Genomic DNA, 24,377 nt, shown 5'->3' on the forward strand with positions numbered 1-24,377 from the left:
TTCTCTGATCATACCCACTTTAAAGAAATTTTGCATCTACCAGATATTCTTCGTTTCGTTAAATAAAAAATAAAACAATATTTTAATTTAATTATTTATTACAATTAAAGTAAAACAAAAACCTTTTTTAACTAATCAATGCAATTCATGATATTCATGCTATCTGTTGGTGTGTTTCTTCAAAAGGCTCATTAGGCAGACGCGCAGGGTTCTAAAAAAAAAGAAAACAAAAAAAAAAATACTGACAATTTCCAAGAATTATAATAAACATTTTATTTATTTACCAGTTTCTTAGCGCGTTCTTCCAGCGTGCCATACGATACATGATCCAAGGTAAAGCCAGCTGGCAAGCCAACACCTTGTACACGATACAAAGCATCTTTGTCACCCTCATTAGCAATCTTATGTGCTGCGGCTACCGTACATTTGCCAAGGAAACGTGATGAGGCCACCATTGGACCACGTGATATATCTATATGTGTGCCCATGCGATAAAGCGTGACACGTCCTTGATTCTGCTGTGCAATGCTGGGCAACTGCTCTCGCTTATAACGCGAATCGGCAAACATTTCCAGTGCCAGCTCGCTATTTACATCAAGACGCTCGATTTTCAAATCTTTTGCGGCTAATTTAATCATCGCTGCGGACAGAGCACGCATTTCAACTTTGCTGGGTTGCCACGATTGCGCTTGCAGCACTATGTCGTAAACAAAACTGCCTGATTTGACTGAAATATGATGAATAATATATAAATATTTTGTTTATAATATGACTGCCATATAATTCTTACTATTTGGTCCGGGGAAACTATGTAATTGCAAATGTGCTTCATCAGAAAAGCTCTTTTCGAGTGCTGCACCCAACATGAAGCTGCATGTGCGCCAGAATGATCTGTAAAAAATTGCATAGAAAGTTATTGTGATTAATAAATGTGTGACTTGTTAACTATTTACTCTTTAATTTGTTAGTTACACATCCAATGTAAAATAACATTACAAATTTATTAACTTACTTATATACTTGTACAATAATAACTTACTTATTTATTAAGTGTGGATCAGCTACTGTAAAGTTAAGCAACTGTAATGTACAAGATTCTGTTAGCGGCCGGTGCATATCCCATGGTACATTTCCATCTTTTAATGCTAATGCGGAGCGTTTGCAATGCCCATCACTTAAATGCTGCGCGCAATTGTAAGGTGTAGATATGTAGGCGTTCATAGCTAGCGTGACATCCTCGGGTAAACCCAAATAACGCACTTCAATTTTTTCTACTCTACCAACAGCTTCCTTTTGCCGGCGTTGCTCTTCCGTGAACAATTCATTGCGTTTAGCTATTGCAGGATTGAGTATTTCTTTATGTGTAGAGTAACTACCTAGAATTGAGCAACTAAATTATAGAATTGCTTTTTATTACAAAAAATTAAAGTGTAATCATTAGAAAATGTCCTAAAAGAGTTGGTCACTTTTTAGATAACACTAATAGCATTAATAAACTCACGTATATTTGACAACCGATTAAAGCGATGCAATGTATTTAATACTGCTTGAAAGAGCATTTTATTCCCGGCCATTTCTAGAAAATTCAATACAATTTTCTTTTAACTTTAGAAGTTAATTTTCTATATTCTTTTTCAAGCGACAGCAAAATTGTTATCAAATCACAAAATTTATTTAACAGCTGGTGCCAACGTGCTTGGATATTGCCACTTAGTTAAAACAAAAAAGACTACAGTAGATTCAGCTATTTTTTACATAGTAACAACCTCTGAAAATATAGTTATAGCAGTTTACAAAAATATGCAACCAAAGACACAATACAGATTTAAAATGATAAATTATATATAATACATTTCTGATATTATAATATATATTATTAATTTACTGCTCGCTATCGAACCAAAATAGTCTTTCATTGTGACTGCCTTCGCTGTTTATTGTCAATGGCAGCTTCAAAATAGAAGAAGCATCGGTACGGTTGTCACAATTTTGTTGGTCATCTTTATTCGTTAAACCATTTATTGTAATTCTGTGCAGATATTTTCCTCAAATCATTGTGAGTTTGATTTAATAAAACGCCTACAAAATGAACATGGAACTTGTGCGCAATGTGCCAAAAGGTGGCTTTAATTTTGACAACTGCAAAAGGTAAATTATTTTTATTTGCGTTGAACGCTGCATTGCTTATACTTTCCTTAACAGAAATGAAATGCTGCTTAGCTCCGGTTTCCAACATCCAAAGACTGTAAAAACGGGCACCACAATTGCAGGTATTATATTCAAGGATGGCGTAATATTAGGAGCAGATACACGTGCCACCGAGGGACCAATTGTGTCGGATAAAAATTGTTCTAAAATTCACTATCTGGCTAAAAATATGTAGTAAGTGGAATTATAACAAGTGCTTGTTTTAGCATTTGTATATATGCTAATGCACTAAATGTTTAATATAAATTCATAACATTTGTAGCTGCTGTGGTGCCGGTACTGCTGCCGACACAGAAATGACTACCGATCTAATTGCATCACAATTGGAAATGCACCGTTTAAATACGGGTCGTCAAGTACCAGTTGTAGCAGCCAACACATTATTGAAGCAATTTCTATTTCGCTATCAGGGTCACATTAGCGCTGCCTTAGTGCTTGGCGGTGTTGACAAGACTGGCTCATATATATATTGTATACATCCACATGGTTCCACCGATAAGTTGCCATATGCCACAATGGGTTCGGGCAGTTTGGCGGCAATGTCTGTGTTTGAGTCACGTTGGAAGCCCGACATGACCGAAGAAGAGGGCAAATTACTTGTGCGCGATGCTATTGCGGCTGGTGTCTTCAATGATTTAGGTTCTGGTTCTAACATCGATTTATGCGTTATACGCAAGGATTCGGTCGATTATTTGCGCAACTATGAACTAGCCAACTTGAAAGGCAAAAGACATGTAAGCTGTTTTGAATTATGCATAGTTGAAGGAGTTTATTTAAATATTGTTTGATTTAATACAGGGTGATTACCGTTTTAAACCTGGCACAACTGAGCTAGTCGGCACCGAAGAAATAATCGAAGTTATACCCTTTGAAGCTTTCCACAAAAAGCTGTATGGGGATGAAACAGGTGAAGCTATGGAAGTTGGTGCTTAACCTAAGTCACAGAATGCATGTGAAAACATACGAAAATTAATTAAATCTTGATTTTTGCAAATAAAATAGTTTTTAAAGAATTATTCGTGGTTTAACTTTTTTGCAAGAAAATATATTGTATTATATATTCATATACACTTGATATATATAATTTTTAGAGGCGAATCGAACAAACAGCTGGCGTAAATCAAAAACACAAAATTTCATAAAATAAACTGTATTTCGAAATTATAAAATTTTTTTTTGACAATATAATCATACTTAGGTATATACATATATACATAAATATGTAAATACATTTTTTTTATAGATATATTTATGTGAATAAATGTTCGATCTTACATTTCTACATAGGTAGGCATTGTCATGACGCCGCAATTATTTTTCCTTGCCGACATCAAAATATAACCATCATTACCCCAGTAGGTTGACCACGAATTCTTTACCAACCAATAATCCTCACCTTGTATGGTGCCATAACCAACAGCCAATACGGCATGATCTAACTCGTCTAAACCATTCTTACATTCTGGCTCATAGTAGACACCATGCGAATAGAAACTAAACGAACGTGGTGATGCATCAATGGCTACCGAAAGTGGTCCATGCTTGAGCAGGGCAATTTTGAAAGCGTTCGGATCGCCTGAAGTCACATTAACGAAGCCGGTGATCGGTGCGACGAGTGTGAGATTTCTTGCGTGACAATAACCATCTTGACCCAAATAGGGACCGTATGCCTCTTCAGTTGGTACACCGCCCATTTTCATCATCCATTGATAAGCGCGGAAGTCTTCGCCACCATCACAACCATTGTTGCCATATTGCCAAGAACAATCGATGAGCGCCTGCTGCGAGAGTCGCACAAGATTTCCGCCATTTTTCAAAAAATATGCACCTTCGATGTGACCAATGGTGCCGAAGGACCAGCACGAGCCGCAAACGGATTGATCTAAAGACGAATAATGGTTATATTTCAATCAAGATTTTCTTACTTAGAAGTAGTGTTAAAATTTTATAATACTCTGAGAGCTTTTTACATCAAAAGCTCCAAGCTTTCAAACACAATATTCTGAGAGTTTTAACCATAAAAAGCTCTAAAATTTTAAACGCTTTCTTGAGCTCAAAGCTTCTTTAGAGTACGTTGAGTTAAAAATTGATATTATTCTGAAAGCTTTTAACATAAAAAGCGCTCAGTTGTTAAACACTTTCATGAGCTTAAAGTTTATTTCGGGTAGTTTTACAGTTAAGTAGGTTGAAAGTTAATATTACGCTTTTAACATTAAAAGCTCTAAACTTTCAAACACTTTAATGAGTTTAAAACTTGTTTTAAGTATTTTTAGTGAAAGTGAAAGCTTAGTTTTCGCCGAAAGCTTTCGCCTAAAGCTGAACTTTCATTCATATAGTATTAAATCGCATTCAAAAAACTTACCCTTAACAGGCGTCACAGCGCCATACAAACGCCAATCATACTGATCGGGCAGATCATCTTTAAGCTTTGCAACATTGTATGGGAATGGTTTGCCTGTATTGTAAATACCAGACGATTTGTAGCCACGACGCGCACGCAATTCTTCCTCTGTCTTATCAGCTAAATGGTTGGCTGCCAGCGTGTAGCTCAAATGTGCACGATTTTTCGAATGTATGAAACGTAAATTTTGTCTATATATATTTTTGCGATATTCATGCTCCTTATCGGTCTTATATTTGATGCCATGCTTGGCTTTGAAATGATTGAACGAATGCTCAACATGTTCATCCTTAGCGGGATGCACGAATTCTTGCATTGGATTGAATGTTGCATAGTGACCAGCACCAGGTCCCGGGAAGGGTACACAAGGCATACCTATAAATTTAAAACAATTTGTAAATATAGAAACTTTTTTGAAAGGAAAATAATTGCAAACTCACTGTCATCCAATTCGAAGACCTCATTTGGTATATCATCATGTTCATAACTGTCATAATCCAAGAAGTAATGATCGAAATGTGAACCCAACAATGTGTTGTAACCACGCATCTCATAACGTACCGGTATCGGTTGACGTGCAGCTGGATAGTGTGGCGATTTCTTGTACCGTACCCAGAGTGTATACACATTACGCTTCTCACCGATCACCTCTTCAAGGCGGAACTTGTCACAAGTGAAACCGAGAAAGTTTTCTGTGCCCAAAAGCGTGAAGTTTTTAGCATCCGGTAGTATAGTTTGTATTTGTACGCGATTTTCAGTGGTGCCATTCAATTGCAAACACGTGACCTTATTCAATTCCTCATCGGTAGTAATGGGTGCTAATTTGAGTAAGGTGCCATAAGGCATAACGCTGGCCAATTGATAGGTCTTCACCATGCCGCCATAATAATCGATACGTGAACGTTTAGTGAGCTTGTCATACCAAGCGTAGAAGGGTTCTGCAATTTCGGCATACGGTATGTACAGTGTGCCCTTGGTAATGTAAGACTCATCCCATTTCGGCGGTTTGGTGGCAAATACTACGACAAAAGAAAGTTGTTACTCAATAGGTCAATGAATCAAACTGATATTTTGAGGTTGGGTATTTTTATTGTATGTTTTTTTCTAAGTCTACTGGTCCCAGCAGGATCCTGGAATTCATCAGAGTGCTGGGCCTTTGTGAGTCCTTGTGAAAGTGGAGAGGCCGCAATTGACCTTAAGACTGCAAGCTTCAATCTATTTCTATTCTAATTTAACGCCTACTAGCCTCTGACGGTAAATATATTAGTTGCTAATAAACTCTATCAGAAAAACCGCTTGCAACTTATAAGGATCAGTAAACTCTTCTTTGCGAATCTAAGACCATCATAGTCTCACTCTCATACTGGTCTCTGGCTTTTGCTACTAATTTCACCTTAACCCAAATCCCATCTAACTCGCCTTCAATTCGTTAACCACCTGCTATAATTGATTCCTCTATCTTGCCACTATCTCATTTTCCAAATTAATAGGCTTCTTTAGACATCCCCAATCCATAATACTATTTAAAAGCATGTTGATTCACACGATCGAAATAATTAAATCGCAACAGATGCAGTTTCTCAAATACTCATGTGAAGTGTCTCAGCGGAATCTCATCTGATAACCTCATTTAATCAAAATATGTAAGTACATACATACATATGTGTACCTTATCGAATACTAATTGACACACCTAATAAGCTGTGTAATCAAGCAATTAGAAGCCACTTATACTTGGCGAAACATTCTTGACACAATGACTATTGCCCCAGATATATTATAGACATATTTGCTAACTTAAGCTTCGATAGCAAGACAGATAAGACACGGATGCCCATATAATAAAATGTAAGATATAGTCGATATTACTAAATTTGAACTTAACGACTTAATGATATCAATTCCCACAAGGGTAGCACGATTAACGGGTTTTCGTAACGATAATATTGAGGTTTCTATACTGAAAATGCTATAATTAGTAATATAATCTGGAGATAAAGGGGCTTAGAGACACCTGCTGTGAAATAACCACGCTCACGATAAATTAATAAATAAGCATTAATTAAGTAACAGCTATCAAAAAGACTAACTACGAAAAGTGTACCGGCTCATTGAAATCCAAAACCATAGAAAATTTTGACTACAGATTAAAATAATACATAATTCTGCTTTTTTTAGACCGGGTGCTGATATGAGGTTTTATTCTTCAAGAAAGAGTGCAATCGATTTATGGATTCTGCTATCGCATACTAAAGCAACAGAACTTTTTCCGTTAACTCTATAAGGTAATAACTGCGATTTTACTAAGATATACTCTTTCTACCTACTGACATATTCAAAATGCGATCTCACTCGAATATCTCCACTTCTTACTTTTCTAAGTTGATTTATTTGGATACCATTTGGCGAACTTTGAGTTAATCATTTATTCAGCTGTTCAATTGAGTGCTCTTTGTTTTCCTTCGTAAATCTCAACAAATTGATATGCTCGGAACACAAAAAACATTTTTACACACACACATTTACACTTTTGTGAAAGCATTGCTTAGCGTAGTGAACAAAAAAACAAAAACAAACTCGATCTTTGAAATGGCGGCTTATGAGATTCGTAAGAAAAAAATGCCGAAAACAAAAACAATAACAAAAGAACGGCAAATAAATCGGTGCAAAAAAGATCGGTAAAAAAGAAATTGTTCAAAAAGCAAGAACACGCTTGGTAAACTAAAGCAGATAAAAGAACTTTCTAAAAACAGAAATATTAAAACCGGCGAATTGTGGCGCTGCTTAGAATAATATTGATATATTGTATATGTATATATTTATTAAAAATACAAAATTACTCGCCTTGAATACCCAATAACAATAATATTAAAAAAATATAATTGAATTTTTCTAGAAATCTAATTGACTGCACTTACCCTCCGCGCTGAAACCGCAAAGCGCCAACAACAAAAACACAGCGAAATGCATACTGCGCTCGCTTGTAAACGAAACCGGTCGGTTTTTACACAAACACAGAAGTTTCGCAGATGACTTTTATTGATATTTCACCGCGTAGATTTTTATTTTGCGATTAATCAATTCCAACTAAAATTATTATATATATTATTTAACAACTGTTAGCAAATTAAATATATATGTTTTTTCAATCCACTATAAATGGCGTGTTCTATCGACCGCTGTGAGCGGACTACTAAGCGCTACGCTCAACTAAAGCGCCAATAAATGCGGCGACGGCCAACATAAGTCGTGTTGTTTTCATCGGGAAGCAACAAAAACTAGCTCGTGTGATTGTGTGCGAATATAGATTTGTTTGTGTGAGTATGTGGAGGGTCAAGCAGCAAGTAGGAAAAGCCAAGCTCGGTCGGAATCGCATTTTTTAAAACCAACGCGCGTCCATTTGTTGGATAAACTAAAGAGTAGACCAAATACTATAAGAGGAGAAACTCAGTCAAGCATCTAGCAAAGGTCTAAACTTCTGCTATATGCATAAGCATTATTCAAACCAACTGGACCAATATCAGTAAATTTTTTATAAACACTACCTGGATATCGAGCTTCGTTGAGCTGAAGCGGATTAAAAATCTTTTAATACTTAAAATACTTTTACATCCATTTTAAGTTCTTCAAAAATCCTAATAAGAAGATGAGTAAAGATCTAATGCGCATACATTCTCAGCTCGCTTAAAAGATACGAGAGGTCGAAAGACCAATACTTAGTAAATTTGCAGAAACCAGATGTAGTGTGATTTATTCAAACCCAGTATACTCGAAATTTTTTCCTATTTGTGTTGTGTTGGTTCTACAACGTGTAGACTAACTTCCGAACTCTTCTATTCAGAGTCGTAGAGAGAAAACCGGTGCCCGGGGAGAATATAGGATGCGGACCCCTGATCAATCACGTGTTGAAGAAAAAATCCGCAAAAAACTTTTGCAGAACATTAGGCGTTGAGCAATTGCTCGCGATCTCTCTCGGTTATTTCTTCCATTAGATTACATTACATTTGAAATTATCTGCTAAAAGGCAACCAGTACTAGCAAAAAAGGGAAGTTACAGCACAGCAAATGATTTCAGACTTGAATTTTTTCGAAGACTATTGCATGATTTCTCGGGTTATTTCTGTCACAGATAAAATATTAAACATAGCCGCATAAGCTACTACATATCACATGTATATACTTCAGATTTCATCGTGCGCAACATTTTAATGGTGATCCATGATTTATGTCTACTCCCCGATATGCAATTTCCGATTAGATTAAAAAAACTTATAAATCTTGTTTGTATGTATGTATGCATATCTCTTTGTGGACTTACTCAACACTATGCACAGTAACTTTATCAAATTGTTGTTCTACAGTATTAAACGATTATCGCTTTTTCAGTTAGGGTTACTGGACTTGACTATTCTGTTGCTTTCTATGTTGAAAGCAAATATTGTAGTTATTTACTTACAATATATATTTAGAATATAAAGACGAGCTAGCGATAAGGCGGACAGATGGCGAAAAGCCGGTAGCGGACATACAAACAACCACACAAACAAATACACGCAATAAACAAAAACAAACTGGGGACATAAGCAACAATTACGAAAAGATTTACTGAAAGAGCGTGAGAGAGTAATTAAGAAGACAATTTGCATATTATGAATAGAGCGCTTGGAGGCCGAAATGAGTAGAGAGCGCATTATTTACAGTGTGGTTTTCTGTTTGAAATGAATAAATTATTTCTAGAAGTAATAAAACCGTTATTAGACATAATATTAATATTTATTTTAATTAAACAAATATTTAAATAACAAGTGAGTATTGACATTATACACATTTGCGCAAATCGTTAGACTAGACTACTGTTAAAATAATATTTGCAATATTACAATATTTATAAGTGGCTTAAATAAACATATGTATGTATATACACTAGTATGAAAATTCTTTATTATTTGATAAATATAATAAATGCTTTGGTTGTGTAATTTGTTCATAATTATGCTTACTTTAAACTGTTTTAATATAATTAGCACATAAAATTTAAAATTTGATTTTTAAATATTAAATTTACTTATGAGAAAATTGTTAATTGTTTAAATATTATATAAAGGTTTAATTAACATTTAATTTAATATCTTTATTATTTACAATATTTCATTTAATATAATTATATTTTAATAATATATATTTATATATATGGCTCTCATTTGCTCTAATATCACAAATTTTACTAAGACTAAGTACATTTTAATATTTTATTTATTAATTATAATTTAAAATAATATAAAATATTTTGAAGACATTTTAAATATACATATATAGCATGTATGAAAAACTCAAAAAAATAATTTTAACGTTGCTGAGATATCTGGACCACTAAAAACTACAAAATAGTATTATAATTTCCTAATTCTCATATAATTCATTGTCAATAACAAAAAGGCTCCAAAATTAATGTAAGCGTGAAGCGAAATCACGAAGCCGAATTTAAGTGTTTTATAGACGTCATAAAAATAAAAATAAAAATTCCATGTGTTTTATTAAAAATATATAAAATCTCTCACTGAGCGCTTGAAAAATCATGTGACAGCAGATATTATAAATATCAATAGCTCTGCTTTCTAGATTATGCACCTTATTTCGCTTATTTGATATTTTTTTTCTGGACTAAATAATATATTTTTTACTATTTATATCTGGACCTCAGGCTATACAGGTGTAATTTTTTCGTAAAACAAATAGGACATTAAGGCACATTTTTGAAACACAAGCTTATTTGTGAAACCTTAAATTTATATGAATGTTGGAAATAATGTCGTTTTTTGGAAACTAACAAACTTCTAAAGAAATATATATATATATATATTTTAATTAATTGTACTGAAATTGTATAATTTTTTATTAATTTTAAGAAAAAATATTCATTTTCGTTCGTACTCTTTTAATAATTTTTTTTTTGGTTATATGAAAAATACCGTAATAACTATTATTTTAAAGTTAAAGCCTTTAGATATATATATATTTTTTATAATAATTTTGTATTTTATGGCGTCTCATTGTATTCCCTCCGTAGTTTGATTTTATTTATTAATTAAAAACTAATTTATTTCATTTTATATAATATATTATTTCATTTAATTCATTCATTTAATTATCTTAATTTATTAATTTTTTTTTTAAATTTAATTATTTTTATTTATTTAAATTTTAAATTTAACAATTTGTTTTTTAAATTTAATTATTATTTTACAGTTCAAACTTTTAAATTATTTTTTTAAATTAAGTTTTTAAATTTATTAGGTCACTGTTTAATCTACTCCGTTATTAGATTTAAATAATTAATTAAAAGGTAATTATTAACTTTTTTATATATTTTTAATTTTATTTTATTAAATTTATTTATTGTTTTATTTTAATTAAATTTTTTTTTTAATTTCAGTTAATATTTAATAATTAAAACTTTTATATTATTTTAAAAAATTTTTTTTTTAACTTAATTATAGTATATTTATTATATATTTTTTAATTTAATTATAGTATATTTATCTGTCTTTTTTATTCTACCCTATAGTTTATTTTCATTCATTTATAAAAAAATAATTAATATTTTTTATATATTTTTCAGTTTATTTTATCAAATTTATTTGTTTACGTTTTTCTTGTTTAATTAGATATTATCTTTTCTTTTTGATTTTATGTTATAATCTTGTTATGACATTTATGCTGTTATTGATATATACGTATAGATTTATTTTTGTTAATAAATTATTATTTTGTTGCGTTTTTTAATAAATCAAAAATACCAATTTATTTTTATTTTTTTGTATATGACACAAGCTTTTTTTCATTTTAATTTGAATTGTATTTAATAGTTTTTATTTTAAAGTCTTAGTTTTATTATACAATTGTATTTTTTGGTTTTAGTGTTATTTATTAATAAATAAAAAAATTTGTTCATCAAAATTGATTTTATTATTGATTTTTTTATTAAATAATTTTATAAATCTTTTCAACGAAATTTATTTTATATTCTTTTGCCAAATTATTATATAATATATATAATATTTTTTTATTATCATATTCATCAAAAATGTATAATTATATTTTGCTTGTTATATTTTATTTTGTTTTTAGTACTGATATTTATTTAATGTTAATACCATTATTATATTTTTAATAACTTTTTCATCAGAATTGCGCTGTTTTTTTTTTAATTTTATAACTTTTTTATTTTTATATATTTTTTCATTGCATTTTGTTTCATTCTCATTTGTCAAATTAAGTTTTTTAGAATTTATTTTAAATTACTTTTTATATTTTTTCCTGTCATATTTACGAGAAATGTATTACATATATTTATTTTGTTGTTATATTTTTAATTTTTATTACATTAATAGATCAATCTCTCTTCTTTTAATTAATATCTTTTAATTTTTATTCTTTGCGTCTTATTTTTATTTCTTCAGTTTATTTAATTTAAATTAATTTATCTTCACTTCATAGGAATTATTTTATTTTATTTATGTTTTAATTTATTTTTAATTCTTCTTCTTTTATTTAATATTTTGGTTCATAAATGTATATTAATTAACATCTAATATTTACGCGTAAAGTTTAAAATTTAGATGTCTATTTTCATTTATGGCAGAGTGACCACGAAAAGTAATGCAAATAAAAAAAAAGTGACTTACCAAACAATAAGTCTTTTATAAGATCTAAACCGCATATGTATATATGCACGTTTCTACATCTATATTAAAAATCGCGAGAGACAGCTTTAACAACACTTTTCGAAAGTATTTTTCTAACACAAAAGTATTTTTCTAACCAGCCAAAGCGCAATTCGAATATTTTTCTTCCACTATAAAGATACACATAAATAAATTACTACTAAGCTATTTACATTTTGGCTTATTATTGCTTAACACATGCGAAAAAAACTAACATTAGCTAACTACTAAATTGGCACTAAGAATTCACTCAGCAGATTTACAAAAACATTTTTTCACCTTCCACTTAACCCACAGCAAATAACAACTTAAATGCTATAACTATAAAACGCGCCTACTCTGCAGTGTCCACACTGTCAGCGAAGCAATAATTGCTAAACTAGGCATAAGCAGTAATCGTCCACCACCGCCATCTGTGCTCGGTTCCACCAGATGCGAAACGATCAAACCGGAGAGTAGCAAATTCGTCGTGATCTCATGCGATTGTGATTCGATCATCAGCGAGATGCGTTCGGCTTCACGCGCGCACGCTTCGACTTGCATGCGCATCGGTGTGGTGGCGCGCGGCACGAGCGCTACAAATATACCCACCTCCATAGTGAGAAAGCCCGTCAGCTGGCATTCGGAGAACTGCACAAGCGCATCCAATGCTTGCAACACGCTATGCAATGTTAGCAGATCCTTATTCTGAGCGCGCACCGCATATAACGCGCGATCGATCTGCTTGCGTGAGTAGACAATACGGAAAGCGCCCGCACAAATGGCGCAACAAGCGCCGGGTGGCACAACACGTCGGCAATGTGGTGATTGCAGATGTGGACATCGAACGCTGTTGCAACGTGGTCCCATATCAGCGACGAGCAGACCAACTTGACGGCAACGACCACGATAATCGATAACAATGTAATCGGCCCAAGCGGCGCACTCGTGTGTATATGTAACGCCATTGATGCCGCATACCGGTCCCTGCATGGAACAGCTGCGAAAGCAAGCGCCCCAGTGCGCCAGTGTTGCATGCGCCGTAAGTAAATCGCAGGCGCTATCATGTGTGCGGCGCTGCTTATCGCATACCGGACGCGGTTCGGGGGACGCGCAGCCGGCAGTGACATTGACTGTAAAGAGACGGGGTGCCGTGTGTTGAATTTGGTTAATTTGCAGTAGAATTAGTGTTTTTACTCACCACACTGGTACTGCAGACAGGGACGATGCATCGATGATAAGCAGATTTTCCGTTGCTCTAAGCACTGATGACCAGCTGGACAGCTGAATGCACCTTCCAGACATGGATTTAATGTAGCGCAAGCGCCATACTGTATCTCATTGTCCTGCATGCCGAGACATTTGGCAATACAGGCGGAGTGATAGGTATTGCCGTTACTGCCACAAACGGGCACAAAATGTGTCGGACAATTACAGGGCAGACTGGTGTACGATGGATCCAAATAACCTGCAAGGGAAAAACGCGTACAAACGTGGAATATGAAAGAGAGCAGTGAATGTATACTTTAATTCCGATTTATACAATATACTCACTTGCTAAACGACACTGCTTCTTGGTGCAAGTAATCTCACCGGCGAAGCAGCTACACAAGTTACACTCCAAATAAAAGGATTTGCCGTGCTCATAGCTACGACCACCTGGCAGCAGGCACCGCGCATAAGTGAAACTCGGCAAGGGTTGACAGTGTTCGATGCGTTCCTGCGCACCACAGCGACACACCTTAAAAGCGCCCGTAGCAGCATCGCCAACAATCTTAGCCGGATTTTCCGCTTGCAACACCGGTATACGCACATAAGCGCCAAATGGCACCAAATAGTTAGACGCCTCACCGAGTCTACAACCAGGTACACACTCATACGTGTTGCTCTCATTGCGGCGTGCTAAACAAGCCGCACTGGCGTTACATGGATGTCCTTTACAAGGCGCCGTTAAGCCATGATAGCCACCAGTTTCTTTCGGTACATCACTTTCTTCACGATACGGACGCAACGAGACGCAAGGCACATCTTCGTTTGGTGATAGACGCGCACACACCGAATCGGCATTGAGCGCCAAGCGCATGCGCGTCCAATCCATGCACTCGCTCAAAATCTCATAGCAATCCTCTCTGCAAATATGATTGTAGTGACGATCACGCGTGCAGGGCTTAATTTGCAAGGCGCAAGCGATGGCCTTCCACTGTTCCGGTGCACAACGTGTCATATTCTTAATAGGCAGCTCCAAGCCATCCAAGATGACAGAGCCATTTTGTTGCCACATTTTCAAATCCGAACGCGCAGCCAAATCCGCAGCGGCATTACAGCTGCGAAACAGTTCTGTGGGACGATTATTGAAATTGGTGCAGAAACTCAGACCATCACAGCCCAGTTCGCAGGGTTCATCCACTTCGTCCATGCACTGTCGTAGCTTCAGTTCATTGCGGTCCAGCAGGCACGACTCCTCGAAATACGCACGCGTTGCAGTCCAATCATTCGAGTAAGTCTGCATGCAAAGACGCCGACATTTGGGAAATTTCGCCTTCTCACAGCAATGCAGCTTGGCCGAATCAATGCCAATCTGATTGATCTGTGACAATTCGTTTGTGCTCTTCGTAGCCGGCACGAATATAGTGCGTTCGGCTGTCAAGAAACACTGCCATAACGGTATGTGTGGCAGCAAGATGCCACAACCACTAACCTCCAATTCGCCGATGACGATATCAATGCTTTCGGTGCTATTCAACACCGATCGGCAAGCGCTGCGACAGCTATCCACTTTGGAGAACTCACAGCAAGGTAAATCTGTAAGTTAAATATTATTTATTTATAGTCACACACAAATTAGTGTAGGGTCACATTTTTCAATTAACCCTGTCAGCGGCGCAAGTGTATTGAAGTCTACTCAACTTACATTTGTGGGAGTTTGTCACCGGCGTCATGCCTGTTATGTTGTTGATACATTGCAGCACGTCAGCATCGCGTTTCTCGTGGCACAGCTCGTGCAAACGGTGGTGCTTGTTGCGCCGGTATGTCTTCTGCGATTCAAAGACATCGCGACAGGCCTACAATAACAAAATTTCAAAGATTTTAATTGTATGCTTGCCTTTACAGAGGAGTCGTAGAGGTTAGGTTAAGCGTTGCACTCGCGGCTACCAAACCAGTCGATCAAGTTATACATCAATTAATAGCTTCTTTTTTATACGTTGCGTAGTCTACAACTGCACAAGATATATGAACATATAAACAAATGTATATGCACTGTGGAAATATCGTTAACGGTTACATTTACTGAGAACTCTCCCAAAATTATTGATTAGCGTCATTTAAAATAGACTTAACGTCTTGGTGTTGGTGTTGTTGTACCTACGCCAAAGAAAATGTATGCAGCTTAGATGACAGTTCTTGAGATTATATAAAACCTATACCGATCCGATCAATGGACTTCACAGTCCAGGAAGAGAGACAGAGAGTTCAGTGTTTTGTGTTTTACTTATCTATTTTTAAGTCGGTTGAGAATTGTGAATTTTATGCACTTATTGAATGAAATAATACGCAAAATTGTAACATTGCAATTTTTGTTAAGTTTTCCAGATGCTTTTTTCACTCAACTCAGAATGTCAAATATGTATAAAACTAGAAGTATGTGTTTATGATGTTTATTTAACCCAAAAATTATCCCATTGACTTTGTGGACCAAAATCGCAATAAAATCATCCAATCATAACACATAATTAGCTTTCCAATTGCTTAACATTCCACTCATACTTATTGTTTTCCCCGTTATCTTCGTTCGCACACACCCACCTGTAAGCACTCCGATGTGCGCGCCGTACTACAGCAACGATCGCCGGTCTCCTGATGTTCAAAACAAGCGAACATGTGTTGCTCATCACTTTTGCGGCACGCGCTGATTAGTTGTGGTTCCGTTGTGGACTCTGATGTGGCGCAGGCATTGCGGCAGCGCGGTGACAAGCCCAAGGCGCAACAACGTCGACCCGACCACTCAGCGCCACGTGCAACGGCTGAAAAAAATTAAAAAAACAAAAGCAGCAAATAAAATAAAGTGATGCAACCGCAAGATAATAAACATGAAGCATAGTAATACTTAGTACCACATGCTAGAAACATATGCATTAATTAAGAGCTAAGCAAGTTTATTGAAGTGGAAAATGTGTGGCAACGTTTAAATGTACGAGATTGCGTTTAATTTGTTTCAGTTTGTGCTCGGTGATTTAAAATCTATATTTTTTTTTTGTTGGTATACCTATATGCATATCTTAAAAGATCCATGTAAGATACCATTCTAAACTAGCGAACCTTACTAATTTTTTAGCATCCAACTTTATATAGAAAGAATTTCGAAAATCCTTACACTTGCCTATATTAATTCATGTGGTATTGGCCTTTTCTTATTGTACCCAAAAAAATATGTTCATTGTTGAACGTCGTAATTGAAAATAAAATCCTTTCAATTTCCTTGTGCCATTGAGTTAAAACTTCATACCTCAAACGCTAGAAAATGATTGACTTTTGCACAAAGGAGTTAAAACTTTTCTTAAATTATCAAACCCAAATAGTAGAGCAGCTAGTTAAATCTGAAGGTTGGGTCTGATTACTTATAAGAGTATATTGATGGAAAATCAATATATCGAAAACATTCAGGGTCACTAAATTTATTGCATCGTCATATTCGTGATATGGAAAACCAATATCTCGAAGAAGATTAAGGGTTGTATATGTATGTACATTGAATTGACACATCCGTGTAACGAATCGATTTTAAAGGGTTTCACCGACGAAAAATATTAATATAATTTTTTCAAAAATAAGTTTAAGCGTGGCTGAAGAAATTTCACCGAAACAGTTGGACGAACGCGACTTGAAATTTCGACACGATCTTGTTAGATTTGTCAGGTAATGATGCTTGGAGAAATATTTTTGACGATAATTTCGATTTTTAAGTCACTTTGAAAAGTAAATTTTTTTTTGTGTGGTCACTTGGTCAAAAATCAAAATTTTGACAAATTTAATCTTTTGATCATTTCCTGTATTTTTATAATAATAATAACCTTTTTTTTTGGATTTGAGTTAATTTTAAGTTGAAAAATCTTCCTCACCGCCGGACATCTTTTTTCGGAGGTCCTTTTCAAGATCGGATACGGGAACAAGATATTCAAAATTTTTAAAAAGTAATCGGCGATTACTTACGAAAGATAATCAAAATGTTTAAAAAGTAATCGGCGATTATTTAAATATATGAAATACTGTGTATGTACATATATCAATTATATTTTTGCTATTAAACAAAACGCTTCTTCAAAAAAAATGCACAAAAACCACGCTGTGTCTGACTTGCTATCAATTTGTAACCTTATATAGGCCTTATACATAGATCTCTATTAGCAGTAGTACTTTAATTAAGTGATGATTTTCTAGTCATTAATGTTAAAGAAATATTTTGAGGATAGATGCCTCGGTACATATGCATTTAAAAGAAGTGTTAGAAAGTTATGGAACTTCGGAAAATATGCACCATATTATTGTGATGCCTAATATCTGCTATTTCGTGTTAGTATCATATTAAAGAGATTATCGCCTAAACTTTTTTTATTTCTGGCACTTTAGAGTTCATCAAACTGATCAGTTTAAATGTAAAATTACTAATTCAATAAACTTGGGAGATGTTTGAAATCCATTGAATATTCGAAATGAAAAATTTCAGCAACGTGAATCTGAATAACTATATGTTTCCTTTACAATCACATGATATTTCTTTAATTGAAACGTTGTACAGCAGATGAAATAAAAGAGAAGCAACTTTTCTGCAACTATTTTATCAAGGTCATTGCAATATTTTATTGCCTACTTACCACATTCAACGATTTTTTTTTTAAATAAGGCTGTAAATCAGTCACATTTCCTCTCATTCACTCAATCACTGCTACGAATACACAAACAAATCTTACCTTCTAATGTGAGATTCATGCAACTCCAAAAGCTGGTTTGCATTGAGGGACAATATTTCTTCAACTCCAAGCGCAGGCTACGACCATTCGCATTGTCTGTGGAGGCCAATTGCACCAGGGAAAGCTGTAAGAGACAACACAGAAAATAATACGTAAATATATTTGTATTTTGCAGCTTAAATTGCTTTTCTCTAAAATTCAATTTAAATAAATTCACACATGTGACAGGCGCCAAAGCTATGCGTACGAGTCTATTCACGAAAATGTGCAATAAAATACATACATACTTGTATATAAGCACATACATACATACACATATTAAAAAATATATACATACAAGTTTAGGCGAAAATTGATTAATGTGCAACGTTAGGCAAGTAAAGTGGAGCATTGGCGCAAAACAAAATAACGGTGTTGAGATAAATTTTGTCAAATCGTGATACTTCGGCATGTCCGTACCGCATAATTTATAGCTGCTGATAGTGATTTAAGCGCATGCGTATCAGCTGACCACTGCCGCAATTGGAGTAATAAAATTTCAATATGTGAGCTGAAGTGTATTCAAGAAAAAAATGCTAAGCAATTTTTGTAATCGCTCAGAGTACAGCGAGTTTTTACGCATTCTTTTAACTTTAAATAGATATTAACAAGGCGACCGATGCTTTGGTTTGCTGGCATTACCAAACTTAAAGCAAATAAAAATGTTTCTTCCTTTCCAAACCTGTTAACATAAAGAAGGATTTAACACTCTTTTCATTGACACCAGAATATACGCCTACCCTAGGGAAGATGACTATCTCTAAACTAACAAAATCCAGACTTTATAATAACTTTCAGATATCTCTTGGTTGGCTAAATGATTTATAGATTGTTTCTTGAACTTAACCAAAATTCTTTGAACGGACCAAAGTAGTCATAAAATTCGGTTAGGATGGAAGTATGATTAAAGAGCGACTGTGAGAGCCTTTCTACTTTACTCTTTAAAATGTCTGTGTACTAGTTTGTCAGTTTTTGAGATATCGATTTGAAATTTTGTACACGAAAATAATGTTCAGTTCGGACCACTCTAGTATATAGGGAAGGTATAATGGTCTAGAGGTGCCTTGTTGTACCAGGATTGTATATATCTAACCTCTACAATAACCCTCGAACAAATTCTACGCACTCAGTTTCTTTTGAAAATGCCTATACTAAATCTCTTTAGAGTGTATGCAAATCCTTTACTGCTAGTATGTTAGTATTTTCAAACCTCAATGCTTGAGTTAAAACCACAATTTTCACATTAATTTGCTACATTAGAAATATATTTCAACTTAAAGGCGAACAATGTGCACAATCGCTGTCCGACAAGTCGTTGAGCGATAATTCGAAATTATTCAAATATTTTATAAAATTAAATACATAGTTTTATTGCTAAACATATTATCTATGTATATACCAAGACTTGTTTAAAGTAAAAATGCTTGTCAGTTGCTTATTTATCTGCTCATTACACGGAGTTCGACCAAGTCATAGCGATGGCGACTTTTGCCGTAAGTCATAAATAAAACAGCTAATCGATTTCCATGCCATATAGATATATGTAGGTTTGTGCACTTAGTTACAGATTTTATGTTCATGTATAATATTAATTACCAGCCTTAAGTGGGGCAACTTGAACTGGTGCTGAGAGTTCACCTTAAAGTGTGTGCCACCTGCAGCCGTTCCGATTGCTTATGCCTTGGCGACTACCTATAACAACAACACTGTGTAACATTGCAATAATTTATAATTTTATTTAAAATAATTTTATTTTCTTTTCTTGTTATTTTAGCATACGACCAACGGCCGACATGCTAAAGCGGCATTCAAGCCAATTCCGGTAGTTGAGACCGGGCTATTGGCAAGCATATGCGCGCACTGCAGTTAAGATTTAAATAAAAACTTATTTTTAGTGCTCGGTTTATGGCGAATAACAAAAATAAAAATTATAAAAAATGCATTATTCAAAGGCATTAGTCGTTAGAGCACTCCATATATGGATAAGTTATTCCAACTTGAACTACCAAAATTTACGGAATAAATTACAAACAAAATAGTGTTTTTGAAAATATTTGGTATATTGTATTTTTCGATTCGAATTCCATTTTTTTATATTGTTGTAAGAAAAAAGTAATAAAACTTCAGATCTCCTCGCCTTGACGCGAGTTAACGTACGCTCCGCTTTTGGTTTTTTTCAAGAGCTGTAAAGAGACATCGATTTTACTTTATCCCATTCTAAAAAGACCGTTGTGCTGCATGGTTTTGGGGAATACTTTCGAATCGGCTTTCCTTGGCGGGATAAAAATTCGTGGTCGCTTCAGTTCGGAGAACTTACTGTCGGAACTGAAATTGCTCTTACCATCGGATTTTTGAAGCAAGAGATTGATAAGACACTTTACCGCAAGAGCCAATTCGTAGCCTTATTATCGAATCCATTCGGTAGACCTAACCGATGCTTTGAGCTAAATCAAACACTCTATCCGTACAACATGTCAATTTTGTGCATCCTAATTTTTGGCTTACTTTCAGCAAATGTTATACCAAAACCTCATATATTTTTTTATGGGCTACTGCTATACATTACATTTGTAGGCTCCGGGCTTGTAGGCACGGAAAATTATATATTAGTTCTACTGATTAACATGCTATATATAAATATTTTTTATAGCGGCCAACCGTTTGACTATTTCGAAGTTCAATCTTCAACAGTTTGCAATATTTTCAGCGAGGCCTTTCCAACAATCTATTTTCTTACCGATAAGAATTGAATTTTTCTTTAAACACAACATAAAATGCATAAAATGGGTAATCTAGTAATATTTCTTAACGTTATGAAAATTGAAGGTAATTCACTCTAGTCAAATCTTATACTTATACGCGCGCTCTTTGACCCGCTTTGAGCAAAGTACGAGCAAAATGAGGTAATCAACACGTGAGCAAGGCTGAATACACTCAAGTTTGTTCAAGAGAAAATACAATTGCAAATGGGACACACTTTACAAAACTACTCTAGCGATAACCCCCGTGGTCTGCGGCGTTTTTGTGTGCTGATAATAAGAATAATCAAAATTATTAACAGTAGTGAATAAAAGTGGAACAAACAGTAGGACTAAAAGTTGTCAAACACAATTTTAGTTCGTTTGTTGACACATTAAAAATCAGAATCGTTTGTTATTCAAACCGCATACGAATTCGAAATTTCGTAGTACTGGCTATAATCTATTTCAATTATAGGCATTTAACCAGACGCTTGTAACAACATCAATTTTAAACGTTGTTTCGAGCCAAATAGAGAACCTAGTCAACCGGAAGCGTCAGCGACTCACGTCTGCGTACAAATGTCACGTCTCAACGAAGAATATGTGAGAGCGAACAGTTATGACAATAAAATCGGTAAACAATAGTGTATATGATGCATTTCAGGCAAATTAAAAGTAATGTTAAAATTATTGGAAGACTATTAAAAAAAATTATTTATATACAAATAATTGTGCCTTCTCGCATTTTAAGTATTTTGCTTCGTTTAAAATATGAAAAATTATGCAACAGCAATATTGAAAAGTTACAAACAGCTGCCACGAGAATGTGTGGCTGAATTGAAGACGCTTCAAAATATTGTGAAGCAGAGTTGCCGATCTGAAATTTCATTGAAAATCGACTAAGCGTGTTTTCAAAAATCTGCTACAGTGGTTAAAAATATTTTCGGACATACTAAAGAACAAAACCTTAAGACAATTTTTTGAAATAAATTACATAGGTACATTTGACAATTCCGTCTCATATCTTTTTGAAATGCATGTTAAAATTTTTATAAGGCTTGGTCTTGCTTTTAAAAAATACTTACATAGCCTAATCGCAATTAGTTTCTGTCGACCTTTTCGGAACTTTACCGAAACTTGAAAGATAACATTGTAATTTCTAAATTGTTTATAACTTTTCTACGATTAAATCCAGAATATATTTAAATTTTAAATAACACAGTATTACTTTGAACTTAAGAATGTTTTTACTACAAAGGTTGGAACAATATTATTAATATTAATTACAAACCATTGTAGTTAAAAATATTGAACCAAACAACAAAACTGTTTATCACGAAAAATACCAACAAATGTTAATTCAACTCCACCAAATTGGCAACCCCGCTGCCATTACGCATACATTATTAAAATATATAATAATTTAATTTCTTCGTTGGAGCATATGTATAACTTGGTTTATTTAATGAATGCTACTACTTTATTCTAATTATGAATGCAAGACACGCTTATTTGTTGTACAAATAACAGCGAAATAAATGAAGAACCAATCTTAAAATTAGCCAAAACAAACATGGGCGTTATGATTAAGTAGCCAGTCAGCTTTTGAAGTGCCTTCAAACTATCGCTAGAAGGAGTGGTCAATGAGTGGCTGGCGGAAATGCCGAATTCCAAGAAGTTACAACGGGTTATGAATTTCAAATACATCACGTTTCTTTTAAGGAATTTGAGGAAGATGTGTTACAGAATATGAAAAGACGCATGTTTGTTTCTAATTAATGACTTTACTAAATAGCGAACACAAGCAAAGACAAGGGAAACAAGTAAGAAAGAGAAAGGTTCGGGTGCGGAAATACCTTAAGGTGTAGCAAAACATTATTTTATATATTATGGTCCGACCTGGATAATATATTCGTAGATTTTAGTGTTGCCTTGGACAATAATCCAAATCAAATAAAAAGGTACATACAAGGACTTTGTTTAAACTACCAAACTAACTAATTAAGCCCTTTGTTTACATAATGAAGTCAATGACCTTTTTGCTTACATTTTATTAGGTCAATGATCCCTTTGTTTACATTTAGCCAAGTCCCCAACCATTGTTTACATTTAGCCAAGTCAACCACCTTTCTTTACATTTAGCCAAGGCCCCAACCTATGTTTACCTTTGGGGTCAATGACCCTTTCGTTTACATTTTATGAAGTCAATGACCTCTTTGTTTACATTTTGCCGAGGTGAATGAACCCTTTGTTTACATTTTATGAGGTCAATGACCCTTTTGTTTACATTTAGCCAAGTCACCAACCTTGGTTCACATTTAGTCAAGTTCACAACCTTTGGTTATTTTAGCCAAGTCCACAACCAGCCAGCCAGCTTCCGGTGAGGTCACCTCGTAATTTCTAAATCACAGCACATCGATGGGGAGAGTCACCTAAGCACCAGTCATGCACGGTGCCTACTTTACTTATATAGAGCCAGCTGGTAGCCAGCTTCCACTGAAGTCACCTCATGACTTTCAAATCACATCACGTCGAGTCACTTGAGTCACCTAAGTACTGGACAGGCACGGCGCCTGCTTTGCTTATATAGAGCCAGCTGACAGCCAGCTTCATCCAAGTCACTTCATGACTTTTAAATCACATCGCAGCGAGGCTCGAGAGTCACCTAAGCACCTGCCATGCACGGTGCCTACTTTACTTATATAGAGCCAGCTGGTAGCCAGCTTCCACTGAAGTCACCTCAAGACTTTCAAATCACATAACATCGAGTCACTTGAGTCACCTAGCTTCCTCTGAAGTCACCTCGTGACTTTCAAATTACAATTCTCAGCGGAAAGGCTAAATTTAATATATTGACTTGATGTGGAAAACGGCAACCAGAGGATCGGAATTCGTATTATTAGCTATATATAAATAGCATTGACCCAATGTTATCTATGTTTGGCATTTATACTCTTAACAGAAGAAAATGCTTTATGAGTTTAATTAAGGCACCTCACTGTCATCAGCAGCACTGGATATTCCAACCTATAGATATTTAAAAAGGTTCAAAATATTTGGGAAATTTATGGGGTTTTCTAGCTATAAATAATCCCAATTAGCTGTGTTTTTATACCATTAACCGGGTATAATAAATTTTCCACGACGGAGACTCACACTATAGAGTATGGTTCATATATAATATAAATGATCAGCGTGATGAGCTGATTCGATTTAGCCAGCTCCGTATATACGCGAACTAGTCCATTAGTTTTTGAGATATCGAAGCTTCTAATACGTCCTTCTCCACCCAATAAGTTGCTGCTTTGTTGGAACCGCC

At 34.6% G+C, this 24,377-nt stretch overlaps 4 protein-coding genes and 1 long non-coding RNA gene across 7 annotated transcripts in view; 2 read left to right on the forward strand and 3 right to left on the reverse strand.

Moving 5' to 3' along the window:
* Nucleotides 1–80: 80 nt before the first annotated feature.
* Nucleotides 81–1,681, reverse strand: mRpL39 (mitochondrial ribosomal protein L39). The gene is made up of 5 exons (XM_014242981.3): nucleotides 1,502–1,681; nucleotides 1,040–1,376; nucleotides 791–891; nucleotides 285–727; nucleotides 81–211 (listed from the first exon to the last, which is right to left on the reverse strand). Exons 1-5 carry the CDS (start codon nucleotides 1,572–1,574, stop codon nucleotides 155–157), a joined length of 1,011 nt encoding a protein of 336 aa, XP_014098456.3. The 5' UTR covers nucleotides 1,575–1,681; the 3' UTR covers nucleotides 81–154.
* A 271-nt stretch (nucleotides 1,682–1,952) lies between these two features.
* Prosbeta2 (Proteasome beta2 subunit) lies at nucleotides 1,953–3,221 on the forward strand. Its single transcript, XM_014242978.3, has 4 exons — nucleotides 1,953–2,148; nucleotides 2,203–2,382; nucleotides 2,471–2,942; nucleotides 3,007–3,221. Exons 1-4 carry the CDS (start codon nucleotides 2,087–2,089, stop codon nucleotides 3,139–3,141), a joined length of 849 nt encoding a protein of 282 aa, XP_014098453.2. The 5' UTR covers nucleotides 1,953–2,086; the 3' UTR covers nucleotides 3,142–3,221.
* Nucleotides 3,222–3,342: 121 nt separating this feature from the next.
* On the reverse strand, nucleotides 3,343–7,814 carry CtsK1 (C1 family peptidase 26-29-p). Its single transcript, XM_036358272.2, has 4 exons — nucleotides 7,528–7,814; nucleotides 5,050–5,628; nucleotides 4,571–4,984; nucleotides 3,343–4,090 (listed from the first exon to the last, which is right to left on the reverse strand). Exons 1-4 carry the CDS (start codon nucleotides 7,577–7,579, stop codon nucleotides 3,480–3,482), a joined length of 1,656 nt encoding a protein of 551 aa, XP_036214165.1. The 5' UTR covers nucleotides 7,580–7,814; the 3' UTR covers nucleotides 3,343–3,479.
* Nucleotides 7,815–11,676: 3,862 nt separating this feature from the next.
* Nucleotides 11,677–24,377, reverse strand: part of Reck (Reversion-inducing-cysteine-rich protein with kazal motifs) — a 43,800-nt gene continuing 31,099 nt past the window's right edge. For 2 of the 3 annotated variants that reach the window (XM_036358271.2, XM_036358270.2), the window contains exons 4-9: nucleotides 18,279–18,402; nucleotides 16,117–16,334; nucleotides 15,224–15,374; nucleotides 13,867–15,114; nucleotides 13,514–13,780; nucleotides 11,678–13,445 (exon numbers count right to left, since the gene is read on the reverse strand). In XM_036358271.2, coding sequence (XP_036214164.2) covers nucleotides 12,655–13,445; nucleotides 13,514–13,780; nucleotides 13,867–15,114; nucleotides 15,224–15,374; nucleotides 16,117–16,334; nucleotides 18,279–18,402 — 2,799 coding nt within the window. In that variant the 3' untranslated portion in view covers nucleotides 11,678–12,654. Of the gene's footprint in view, nucleotides 13,446–13,513; nucleotides 13,781–13,866; nucleotides 15,115–15,223; nucleotides 15,375–16,116; nucleotides 16,335–18,278; nucleotides 18,403–24,377 lie in introns of all 3 variants that reach the window. The other variant, XM_070111243.1, reaches the window with a different exon arrangement.
* Nucleotides 19,773–20,438, forward strand: LOC118680627 (uncharacterized). Its single transcript, XR_004976191.2, has 3 exons — nucleotides 19,773–19,810; nucleotides 19,917–20,027; nucleotides 20,092–20,438. It is a non-coding gene; the product is annotated as an uncharacterized lncRNA (long non-coding RNA).

This window comes from Bactrocera oleae, chromosome 6 (genome assembly GCF_042242935.1).
Source record: "Bactrocera oleae isolate idBacOlea1 chromosome 6, idBacOlea1, whole genome shotgun sequence".
Taxonomy (NCBI): domain Eukaryota; kingdom Metazoa; phylum Arthropoda; class Insecta; order Diptera; family Tephritidae; genus Bactrocera; species Bactrocera oleae.

Bases quoted from the DNA above. Each gene is read 5' to 3' on its own strand.
- mRpL39 (XM_014242981.3), bottom strand. From the start codon at position 1,574: ATGGCCGGGAATAAAATGCTCTTTCAAGCAGTATTAAATACATTGCAT. The intron at 728-790 runs GTAAGAATTATA...ATCATATTTCAG, and splicing joins TAGTTTCCCCGGACCAAATA to TCAAATCAGGCAGTTTTGTT. The intron at 212-284 runs GTAAATAAATAA...CTTTTTTTTTAG, and splicing joins AAGAACGCGCTAAGAAACTG to AACCCTGCGCGTCTGCCTAA.
- Prosbeta2 (XM_014242978.3), top strand. From the start codon at position 2,087: ATGAACATGGAACTTGTGCGCAATGTGCCAAAAGGTGGCTTTAATTTT. The intron at 2,149-2,202 runs GTAAATTATTTT...TTTCCTTAACAG, and splicing joins AATTTTGACAACTGCAAAAG to AAATGAAATGCTGCTTAGCT. The intron at 2,943-3,006 runs GTAAGCTGTTTT...GATTTAATACAG, and splicing joins ACTTGAAAGGCAAAAGACAT to GGTGATTACCGTTTTAAACC.
- CtsK1 (XM_036358272.2), bottom strand. From the start codon at position 7,579: ATGCATTTCGCTGTGTTTTTGTTGTTGGCGCTTTGCGGTTTCAGCGCG. The intron at 5,629-7,527 runs GTAAGTGCAGTC...CTTTTGTCGTAG, and splicing joins TTGCGGTTTCAGCGCGGAGG to TATTTGCCACCAAACCGCCG. The intron at 4,985-5,049 runs GTGAGTTTGCAA...TTAAATTTATAG, and splicing joins GGTCTTCGAATTGGATGACA to GTATGCCTTGTGTACCCTTC.